Source organism: Crassostrea angulata, chromosome 7 (genome assembly GCF_025612915.1).
Source record: "Crassostrea angulata isolate pt1a10 chromosome 7, ASM2561291v2, whole genome shotgun sequence".
Taxonomy (NCBI): Eukaryota; Metazoa; Mollusca; class Bivalvia; order Ostreida; family Ostreidae; genus Magallana; species Magallana angulata.
The window spans coordinates 34,249,166-34,261,947 of NC_069117.1; the positions used below are offsets into that span (position 1 = coordinate 34,249,166).

General features: G+C 32.3%; 1 protein-coding gene and 1 long non-coding RNA gene across 4 annotated transcripts in view; one reads left to right on the top strand and one right to left on the bottom strand.

Annotated features, from left to right (window-relative positions):
- The window catches only part of LOC128155461 (dynein axonemal heavy chain 8-like), a 160,603-nt gene that overhangs the window by 123,641 nt on the left and 24,180 nt on the right, over positions 1–12,782 (bottom strand). For all 3 annotated transcript variants that reach the window (XR_008239603.1, XM_052817170.1, XM_052817169.1), the window contains exons 15-17: positions 10,887–11,006; positions 10,583–10,718; positions 8,391–8,584 (exon numbers count right to left, since the gene is read on the bottom strand). Coding sequence is in view for 2 of the 3 variants with exons in the window: in XM_052817170.1 (XP_052673130.1) it covers positions 8,391–8,584; positions 10,583–10,718; positions 10,887–11,006 (450 nt within the window). In the remaining variant the exon portion in view is untranslated. The remainder of the gene's footprint in view (positions 1–8,390; positions 8,585–10,582; positions 10,719–10,886; positions 11,007–12,782) is intronic.
- LOC128155463 (uncharacterized) lies at positions 1,929–2,829 on the top strand. Its single transcript, XR_008239604.1, has 3 exons — positions 1,929–2,050; positions 2,223–2,348; positions 2,767–2,829. It is a non-coding gene; the product is annotated as an uncharacterized LOC128155463 (long non-coding RNA).

Below are 12,782 nucleotides of genomic sequence, written 5' to 3' on the forward strand. Positions count from 1 at the left end.
GAAACGCCATTGTGTTCCGGATTGATAACATTATGTCGTGGTACAAAATAGCTATACACCGTTTAATTGAACTCTTCTAACCAAGGAGGTGAGATAGGAATGAAATCACCAAAACGCTTAGAAAATATGTCAATTTTTTTCCTGTTTAAAGCTTTTAACTAACATTGATTATCAGCTGTTTTGCAGGTGTCATAACAGTATTTCACTGAAGGTTCACGTCAAAACATGGCTGAGCCAAAATAATTCCCGAATTTTCCTTTGAATCCGGGGCGGTTCCGCTCGAGACAGGAGCTGATTTTTTTTATGAGATGAAAAACAATGTGTAAGAGGTCTAACTATCCCAGTTTTGTAATAATGCGAGGTCATTTGAATTTTTGATGCGCGTTGTTTCTGGAGGGGGGTGAAAAGTCCCGGGCTTGATTTTCAAGCACATGTGTAACTTCGATGTAAACAAAGTCGCACGCCTTGCTGGATGCACGTGTGTATTTTGCTAGAAACTTGTAAATGAAGCGTTGTTTAAAAAGATGTCAAGAGGATTTTTTCCAGAAGTTCGTTTTGAATTTTTAATCTGTATGTAAAGTTGTGCAATTTTGGTAAGAATATATAGTAGAATTTAATACTGTAGTGCAACCTGCAGGAAAACGGGCTTGCAATGTTAAAAATTGTTTTACCTGTGTTTTAGGTGTTAAATCAGTGTGTTTAGACGAAAAATGACAAACAATGGGGTTTTGTAGCCAGCAGCACGCTTATTTTGCTTTTAATGATGCATACAAAATTAGCCCAGATTTCCTCTGAAATGTTCTACTGCCTCAAAACAATGAGCCATTTATAGTAGATCGGACCGTCTAAACTGTCCGGAAAATTTTTAGCAGATCAAATACGATGTAGTATTCATCGTCGTAAACAACAAAATATTCTACGGGGTGTGAATATCAAATAAAATCGGTTGTTTAGGCCCTTGTGTTGCAGTAAGAAATGCTCAATTTATGTCCAAAATTGAGAAATATTGATACGAAAGCGGAAAAAAGCTGAGATGTATCACTCATGTTAGTTAGATTAGAACAATACCGTGCTATTTTGGACAAAGGTTCTCACCATTTTCATAAATTGTATGAAATAATGACGTTTTCTCTACCCCACCCCCCAGAGGCAGGGTCATTGAATTTTTGGCCGACATAATTTCTGGGGTCCACATGATATTAATTAATTTGCGTCATTTTATACATTTTCATACATCACTTGTCAATTTAAAACCAAAAAATCACTGAATATCAAAACACCGTGTAAATGCATACAGTATAACTTTGATCATATTTTCATAAATCAGTGGCCACCGTGTACACCGTGGTGTTAAAAAATCGCTCATGACTTTCTGAAATGAGTAGATATCTTCATAATTTTTTTTTAGTCACACAACACAATGAGTATTAATCAATTTATTAATGTTGATTTTGCGATAACAAAAAATGAGTTATATTGCAGGTGTCATAACAGTATTTCACTGAAGGTTCACGTCAAAACATGGCTGAGCCAAAATAATTCCCGAATTTTCCTTTGAATCCGGGGCGGTTCCGCTCGAGACAGGAGCTGATTTTTTTTATGAGATGAAAAACAATGTGTAAGAGGTCTAACTATCCCAGTTTTGTAATAATGCGAGGTCATTTGAATTTTTGATGCGCGTTGTTTCTGGAGGGGGGTGAAAAGTCCCGGGCTTGATTTTCAAGCACATGTGTAACTTCGATGTAAACAAAGTCGCACGCCTTGCTGGATGCACGTGTGTATTTTGCTAGAAACTTGTAAATGAAGCGTTGTTTAAAAAGATGTCAAGAGGATTTTTTCCAGAAGTTCGTTTTGAATTTTTAATCTGTATGTAAAGTTGTGCAATTTTGGTAAGAATATATAGTAGAATTTAATACTGTAGTGCAACCTGCACGGAAAACGTGGAATCTAAATAATATATCGTTTCCCTGCTCTGCTGCTATTGGCAACACATTTTTGTCATGTCATCTGCAACAGACGATCATACATATGTGGCGGATTATCAATATAGGTAAGCAGATGTCAAATTTTCATTTAAACTATATATGTATGATGAATATAAAACGAAAGTACCGTAGTACGCTCTCTTGAATTGATCCTAACTTCCCAAATTTAAAAACATTTGCAGTAAAAGACTTTCACTGAAACTTTGACATTAAACTAATGTATTTTGATTAAAATAGATACAACTAGGTAGCAGTAGCAGTGGAAGCCCGGATTTGCAAGCCAAATGAGGGAAAGACAGAATTCTGAAAAGGAGCATGTTTTTCATTTCCACACATGCATGTGTATCACTATGGACATCTAATGTATGTATTTATATGCTTATGGTTGTTGTTTATAATTGCTATTGTATATAAAAAAGTAAAAGGCAATTTATCATATAATTAACTACTAATATTTTGTTCTGAAGAGTTAAATATATATATAAATGCATTCATCAATAATATGATTTTTCAGCTTCAAACATTATCATAAGCACTACTTATCTTATATCTACATATTTAACATAAACTTGTTCCTTTTTTAATTTTTCTTCGTGATTTTTATTAATTAAAAAATTGATCCACAGATATTTGAGACCACGTAAAATAAAGAAAGACAACTCTTAAACAGGATCTTTCATACCAAGATTTTTGCAATAATTAAGTATTTCCTTTAATTTTTCAATTTCATTCAATTCTTTTCTTCATCCCATTCACCATCGAATATTGTTTATATTCACAGGTTTTTGTGGGATTTTGTCCAGCAGTTTGCCTTAAAAGAATTTTTTTATATTTTAGTTTCATATTTATGTGGATTCCAATAAAAATCATACAAACTTTATTCATGATTTTTTTGTTTTTCATTTCTAAACTTAATAACATTTCACTTTCATAAGAATTTTAAAACAGGAATGTTTAAAAATTTGATTAATAAGGGGTTATCTGGAACCAGACTGATATTTTAAAAAACATTTCTAGAAAATAGTGTATTGTATTTTGAGGTATATTATTGTTGAATACTGTGCCTAGTATTGGTAACAAATGCATGCAACAAAAATCTCCTACACTTATTTGGTGTAGAGATCCACCTTAAGACTGATAATTTAAGACATTGGAATTCGATCAGTCTTTTGGGATAGGGGCAAAATAAAACATGGGAGAGTATTTCCCCATACACAGTATCTATTCTTATAAAATTGAAAAATTGATTCCATCTCCATGACATTAACACCACCTCAAAAGGTAACAACACAGCAAGATTCTGTATACAGGGTTATTATTAGCACCGATTTGGTTGACTTATTTCCAATGGCATTGTATTCAATTCTATCAGCTACATCATGCATGAGCAATATCCATACCAAAAACACAAACTTTTTTATTGGTGGGTTCAGCTTACAGCTGATTGCATGGCTGCTGGTTCAGACTAAATTATGTACAGACAGAACAACAACTTATCAGAGAATGAAAACATAGGTAATCACAGATTACAAAGCTCACCGAGACGAGACATCACCCTTATGAGACTTCACCTTTATGAGACCACCTTTATCATATTAAATGAAAATCATACTTTATGATCTTGGATATTCATGGATTCTGTTTTGACACAATATCGTATATCATCTGTTAAAAAATTGTATGACAATCATATGTTCATATGTAAATCAATACAATAATATAAAATTAAATATTGCATCCTATCATATTTACAACATATATCATATAATACAATAAAATACCATAATAAACAAAGATGAGATATGATATTGTTACGTATCATATGACATTGTATTGTGTTATACGTTATTGTATTTGATCACATAATACAATATCATAATATATAAAACAATATAGTATTATATTACAATATCATATTACATAATAACGTTGAAACATATGATATTTTATTGTATAATATAGTATGATATTGTATGATGCTGTATCATTTTTGAAACATAATATGATATTGTATCATATGATCCAATATAATTTGATACAACATTGTATCATATCAAATGATACAATATTATGTGATAAAGTAAAATATATAATACAACATTATACATATTGTATCATATGATACAATAATATATTGTACAATATCATACAATACATTTCATGTGATGTGACTATATATCATATTATAAACCAATATCATATTATACAATATCGTATGATACGATATTATATAATATTACAGTATCATATTATACAATTTCATGTGTCTATATAACAGAAACTTATATTGTATTATACAATATCGTATGATACAATATTATAGAATATACAATATTGTATCATAGGATACAATATTATATTTTGCAATATCTTATGTAATAGTATCATGTGATAAAATAATAAATTAATAATACAATATAATATTATACAATATTGTATCATAATATACAATACTATACATAACGAAATCATGTTACAATATCATAACATAAAATAAATATCAAAAAAATTGATACAATATCATATTGAATTATATAACTTTTTATAATATTACATATGATATCATATTGTATCATATTAAACAATATTGTTTCATACCATACAATACTATATCATAGGAATCATGTTATATCATTTATCAACAAACACATCTATCTATCGAGCAGGTTTGAGTGAGGTAGGAGATTTCTATAGCATCCTTGATAATGGAGATCAGGCTCTGCATCTGAAGCAACCTCTGCCTTTCATTTATAATATAGTTAAATCAACTATGCAAGCTATCATCTATAAAACATGTGACCTGTTCCAAAAAAACTAAACCTCATCCAGCATCCGAAACCTATGGCTCAGATTCAGCATTCAAGCCAGTCAGGTGCATCAGTATACATAAGACGCATCTCCATGCAAGTTTGGTGAAGTTCAGACCAGTAATAACTAAGATATCATCATCAGAGGGCACTAGCAATTAAAACCTAAACCTGCTCCAGCATCCGCAACCTATGGCTCAGATTCAACATCCATGCCTGTCATGTGCATCTGTATCATAAGACACACCATCCATTCAAGTTTTGTGAAGTTAGGACCTGTAATAACTAAGATATATTTTTTAACATCCTTGATAATGGAGATCAAGCTCTGCATCTGAAGCTTCCTCTGTGATTCATTCATATTACAGTTTAATTAACTATGCAAGTTTGAAATAGTACTATTATCTATTAAACATGTGACCTGTTCCAAAAAACTTAACCATATCCAGCATCTGAAACCTATGGCTCAGACTCAGCATTCAAGCCCGTCAGGTGCATCAGTATCATAAGACGCACCATCCATGGAAGTCTGGTGTAGTTAGGACAAGTAACGACTAAGATAAAATTATCAGAGGGCACCTGTTTCAAAAACTTTAACCAGCTCTAAAAACCTTAACCTCCTCCAGCATCCAAAACCTATAGCTCAGATTCAGCATTCAAGCCTGCCTGGTGCATCAGTATCATAAGACACACCATCAATGCAAGTTTGGTGTAGTACGGACCAGCAGTAACTTAGATATTGCTATCAAAGGGCACCTGCAACAAAAACTTTAACCTGCCCCAAAAACCTTAACCTCCTCCAGCATCCGAAACCTATTGCTCAGATTCAGCACTCAAGCCTGTCTTGTGCATCAGTATCATAAGACACATCATCCATGCAAGTTTGGTGAAGTACGGACCTGCAGTAACTTAGATATTGCTATCAAAGGGCACCTGCAACAAAAACTTTAACCTGGTCCAACAACCATAACCTCCTCCAGCATCTGAAATTTAGGACTCAGATTCAGCATCCAAGTCTTTCAAGTCCATAAGTAGGTCCAGATGCATCATCCATGCAAGTTTGGTGAAGATAGGACAAGTAATAGCTTAGATACAGGACCTGCAACAAAAACTTTAACCAGGTCCGGACGCCGACGCCGACGCCGAGGGTATAGCATAAGCTCCCCCTGACTTCGTCTTGGTGAGCTAAAAATCACCAGGTTACTCATGACTATCTAAATTATGGTATTTTTCCAAAAAGTATACTTGTGACAAAACATACATAGGGTAACTATAGCTGTAGTTCTTTGTAGAAAAGGGTAAGTAAATATAAAGCTACAATGCATACCATACAAACGAAAAAAAAATTTTGGCACAAAAAATATGCTAGTTAGTTTAGAAAGATTAAAATTAATAACACATTTTGTCTGCATTATGCAGTATAACAGTGTAGTAAGTGCCATATCAAAATATCTTAAATCTTTTCTAACAAAAAATTCATACCAAGGGTTTATTACTCCATACATTCCAATATATTATAAATCTTTGTTGTTGCATAATAAATGTACTAATGTAGTGTATAGACAATTAAACTCTTGTAATGTAATTCCTACTTCCATATCCAAGTGGGAATCAGAGTTAGTTCAATATGGAGCCAACATATGTGTTAATGATGCTTTTAATGTATGCTTTAAAACAACCAAAGACACTCAGCTACAATGGTTACAATTTAGATTACTTCATAGAATTCTACCTGTGAATCATTACTTAAAGAAAATTAAGGTGGTGTCCTCTGACTGTTGCTCATTTTGTAAACATGAAGTTGAGACAATTCAGCATGTCTTCATAAACTGTGAAAAAGTATCCACAATATGGAGCAACCTAAGCTTAACCTTGCATATTTACCATGCAACGTCCTTAAGACTTGGTTTTAATGTAGTTAATATTTTGTTTGGTGAACTTCCAATGTCTAAAAACAACAAAGTTATTAATTTAATTATTCTATGTTCGAAACAATATTTGTTTACTTGTTTAAAAAAAGGCAAACTGACATGCCTTTCTGGACTTTTATCTTATTTATTTAACAAATACAAGGTTGAAAAATGTATAGCTTGTAAAAATTTTGAAATGCAAAAATTTGTCAATACCTGGCAACCCTGGTATTCTATCTTTGACACTATGATTCAATCTTAGTCATGTTATTTGTCTTAACACTTTGTTCATTAATTACCAATTTATGTGCTTTCATCCGTTCTAATATTCTTACTCTTTTATATTTACCATATGATTTTTTTGTTTTTGTTTTTCTTTTGTTTTTTTTTTTTTTTGGTTTAATTCTTTTGTTATTTTTTCAATTTAAGCAGCCTCTACCAATTAGATTGAGTGTGAGAGAGTGAGCATGCGTGAAAGAATATTTAAAAAACTGTATTGAATTTATTTATTATGTTTCTTGAGAGTAAAAAAAAAAAAAAAAAAAAAAAAAAAAAAACATTTTGTGCAAACAATACTTTAAAAAAATTATTCATACAGTTTACAACTGTTAATAATTGTCACTTTACTTGCCAAAACTCTCTCCTATTAAACAACCTTTAGGCTTACTCGGAGAGCAGATCAAAGGCTGTCATTTTAATACAAAAACAAACAAGTGAAACCATGCAAAGGTATGGAGCTGATGATCTATGGTTCACAGACCAGTAAAGTAACGAAATCTGTTGTAAAATCTTTGGGGTTATATGAATATATATATTTACACCGAATGTGGTAGGGTAACAGAAGAAGAAAGGAATCGGACACTTGCCTAGCAAAGACCCACATGTACATACCCTCTTGCACTTTTTACATCTGTCTCAAATTCTTTCATATTATCGTTCAATTCCTTTATTGACTGTCGATTGCCAATCGAAAGGTATAGAAATCGAGGAATTTGTATCTATCACTTCGACTGATAAGTTAGTAGGTAATACATGTACACTATACATTTTAAGTACTTACATGAAATGAACGCAGAGCAAATGCAACTTTTAAATTAAATTTTGGTAAACGCCGTACTCTGGACCTTAGCTTGAGACTATGGTTTAACGCCCACTTACAGACAAAGAGAGAGAGAGAGTTTTGCAAAGAATTTAAACATAGGGGCTAACCGATATTGGGGGAAAATGAACTGTTCTGAGAAATCATTCAGCTTTGGCATTGCACATAAGCGTGTACAGGTAACTCCACCTAAGAAAAGGAGTTGACCAATCATAAAATTTTCACACCAGTGGAGTGTATTGTTTTTGCTTGACGAAGCTGACAGAATTGATTGTGACACTATCAGAAAAAGTCAACCAAACCGGTTTTGATTATATTTTCGTCCTATGTTATATTTGCCCAACTATACTTGCAAATGGTCTCCCTCCATCTTAAATTCATCAAGACATAGAAAAAGATACCCTTTTGAATTAACACAGTTATTTAAAAACTGTTTTGAATTCTTAAATTCACCTGTTGAAAGAAGCAAGAATGAAATGTATTTTTCTGTATACAGTAATGTAATTAAAGACATTCAAAGCAGTACAGATCTTTTAATTTTATAATCAAATTTGTTTCTATACATAAGGAAATCATACAGGTGCCATACCTTCATTTGAGAAAAATGACCTTTCAATTTGTCTTTGGAATGTACAAGAACCTTGGCTGCTTCTGGGATTTCCAGATTCAATTTTATCATGTACTCAGATTCTTTTATGACTTCAAAGATGTAAGGATCAAAATTCACTAGTAACATTCCTGATGTAGTCTGGGGATATCTCGCTAACACAGGTACTTGCAAGTCTGCAAAAGAAGTTCCTTGATCACAGTTGAATCTAACATTATCTAATCTTTAGTCTGGATTTAATTTCAAAGTGTTGTTCAACTTCTTAAATTGTTGCTAATTCTTCATACTTATTAAAATATACAAATGCCTTGCCTTTAGTTTTACAACTGTATAAATGATTTTCAAATTAAACAAAAGTCCCAGCAAATTAAACAAAAGGCCCAGTGATAGCTCACCTGTTCAATATTGGCCTACTGAATTTAAATATAACTTGAAAATAGACACACTATTCAATATTTTCTCTAATATCAGCATGCTGGTATATAAACCCTTTACATCTGTTACACTTAGTTGCATCATGGACCTCTTAGCTAACGTGTAGTTGAATCCTTCTCTGTGTCTTGAAGACAGAATAATACCAGTGCCAATGTGTAGTATTTCTTGCTTTATATTTGATTCTGCATTTTTCATTTCCTTGTTTTGTGTGCTTTTTCTGTTGGTAGGTCATGCAAGGACCAGTAATATTGATGTCACTTTTCTTCTTGCTTACAATAGTTGCATATATAAATATTTGATAGTTTTCATGTGACCATGTAGCAATAGCGATGCAAGATGTACATCCATACGTCCATACAGGTACAGGCCTGCATGTATAACAAAAAATTCTGTGAAGAGGCATGTGGCTTGTATATAGACTAACAGGAGTTGTAGGAATAGTGGCAAACAAGAATCATAGTCGACAAAGCCATTGGACAATTGGTGTTTTGACATTGAATGGTGAAACCAACTACTAGCTTACTTTGGTTCGGTTACAAGACATGAAAAATATCCTGGCGGCAGTGACCAAACAATTGCACATCTATTTGACATGTAGCTTTAATAATGATTGAATACAAAACCATCTAACTTCATCCTATGTAAATTGGGCAAGAAATTTTTAAAAACACTGCACAATTTCATTGTGAAAAGCATTGGTAGGATACATTTTAGACTGCCTAAAGTTAATTTTACATTTAAATACTAAAACTAGAAAGGAGGCAATAAAATTAAAACAAACAAAATGCCTCCCCTACTCACTTCCACATTTCATATCATTCAAAACAAAAAATGCAATTTGAAGGTTCTTAGAATTTTTGGAGTAGTTACACTTTGAAATTATGTTTAAGTTAAAGTACAACTTTGCCCTTTGAAACTACGTCACTTTGTTGTGTTCAGAGCAGAATAAAATGGCAGCTTTAAGATTTTCTCAAACCTCCGCAGACGAAAGAGGAAAAAACATATAAATTAAATAGCAACAAAACATTGAAAGTAAATAGGGGTGCAGCGAGGATTTTCAAAGACTTTTTGAAAGGTTAAAATGCGAATTTTGAAAAAGTTTGAGAAAGTTAAAATTGGACAAATTGAAAGGCAACAAGACAACTTTAACAGAGATTTGTGTAGATCATTGCTTCTTCTAAAATAAATGTGTTATTGGTAAGTCCTTGGGAAAACAAAACACTAAATATTAGGTTTTTTATGACTGACTAGTCAGAAATACTATTATATCCACTATGACTTGGTTTCGTCTCGTCGTACTCTAGGAGACTGATCAACCCGATATATTTCTGAAGTCAGTCAGTAACATGTCAAGCGCATGCTCTATTGATAAGATTATACAAACTACTTTTAAAGTTTTACTTCTCTTATGGCCCTAATTGTTTATTTTGGTAACTGAGCTGATTTTAAATGATAAATGCTACTTCTTTTTGATTTAGATCTTCCTAAGTTAATATATATACTTAATTTAAAATAGTCTCCCGAATTTGATAATCATCAGGTTGTTTATTAGACTACTACACATTTTCAAACACAAAAGCCAAGCTCTATGACATAAACAAATAATTCTAACAAGTTTTCTCTCAATTAAGAGTTAGTGATCAGAAAATTGTTTATGAAAGAAGAACTTATCTGGAATGTATGATTTATGTAGTCACCTACAAAATTCCTGTGTATGTGTACAATATAATTTAACTTACATCTTGTTGCTACATCAACAGAGTCTTTCCAAGCAAGGTGATAGAGAATTTCATACTCCAAAAGAAGCTTTGCAATTCTGTTGTATTTCTTGATGATTCTTCGAGCATCATCTGTTTTCATGCACGTAGTTTGCTCCTGCACATCAGTACAATATAGAAATGCGAAAAGCTTTATAACAACAGTTAAAAACTGTAAAAGGATTAATATGAATTAAAAGATAAAAAAAAGTCAATCTACCCCTTATTTGGTCTCAAGGAAAAAAATCTCATATCTTTTAATAACTTGTAAATAATTAAAACTCACGGCAAATATCATCATTGGTTCTTGTATTTTCTCTGCTAGCTGTCTAACCCACATGATTTTTCCAGAAATAGGTGGCACATTGCGTACAATTGGAGGGTCATCCTTGTGCTTGGTGTACAGCTAAAAACAGATCCAAATAAATGACATTAAAGGGTACCTGCAGTGCCGGTCAATTTTTGATATAATGGAGATCTATGTGTAAAAACATCATCCTGAAAATTTTACATCGATCGCATAAGTAGTTTTCGAGATATTCGGGGAAAACCCGATTTCACACCTGAACGAGTTTTGAATCAAGCCGTTTTGGCGCGAGATGAACTGTGACGTCACGGGGTCAACGCCGCTGTATGAGAAACAGGAATATCGTAGGAAAACTGTTCGTTTTCTTGCATTGTTTAATCGATATATGAATATTTTTTTCTGTTATTTTGTTTCCGTATCAACCCTGGATGACTAATTATACTGTCGTTTGAGTTTAACCCGTATTTTATCGAACAAAAATGCCGAATTTGGACAATTGTTTGCTTCATGAATTTCGTCAAATGTGTAACACATTTTACATATAAATGCACACCATATGTAGCAAAATGACAATTAATCAAAGCATTATTGTTATACGAAACATATTTTGTTAATATTGTCATTCTTTCGAATGATTTCTCAGTGACATTATTAACAGATTATAATAATAATATTGATGATACATAATGATATTTCGTAAAAGGTAACTCAGGGTCTATTCCTCGTATAAGGCATAACATTACAAATGATGTCGCCCGATTATTCAATAATATTGATATCGGACCAATAACAATCAAAATAGTATGCATTCTTTAACAAACAAACACGGGATTATAAACGGATCAAGGCGAAAGTCCAAGATGGCTGCATACATGATTATGTCTGTCTCGTATTCTTTTAAAAATACGATAATGGAATTTAATTTTACATTTATTTACATCCTTTGTCAAAATGTTCCAGTTTATTTAGATTTCATAATGATTCGTTGTCAGTATTACAATTTAAGCTATACGGAGTTATAAAGCGTTTAATTGCTGACCATAGCGCTCGAAAAAAAGTTGCACTTTATTAAATAACAAATTATAAATCCGAAATAATTACTTGATCACATAAAAAAGGTTTCAATTGCAGAATTGTAAATTTTTGTCATTATTTAAGTGATAAGATAAGTAACAATAAAGGCATTTACTTTGAACATTAGTTTTACTATTCAATAGTATCATGCATGCTTCTTTAATCACTGATTGTCGGACTATACACATGTTTTAGCTGACGAATGCTTGATTTTACACAGTCTAATTTATTTTTCTGTTTTATCTTTTAACAATTGAGTAGCTAATTATACACAAATCAATTTACCAGTCTAGAGGTGTGAAACCCTCTCTTTGTTCACCAGACTCGTGTACCTTGTGTATACATATCCCAGATACACGTGTGTCTGGAGCAGTGGCTTCGTTAGTTTACCTGTTTACCTGTGTCATTATCTCGGATCACTCGTGTGTGAAAGGATATTATGTAATCAATAAAATGAATAATGAACATAAATTTGCCCATGTAAGCGTTTTAAGATATCGTATTCATCGGTAAAAAGGCGACGAGAATAACAAATTTTAAAATCGTTTAAAAAGAAATCAGATTGTAATAAAATAATAACAGATACAAATTTCTAGATCTACAATACTTAAATTAACAAAATACGTCAAAACATCAGACCTATATCAATCATTTTGGCTGAAAAATCGAATTTAATTTGTATAGCTTTGTAAGGAAATTTCCGTCGTGTTGACCTCGTGACGTCACTTCCGCTGAAGCCTCGTTATCGCCTAATTCTGTTTTCTCTTGATTAGATTTCCCAAAGCAGGTAAAAATAGCCAT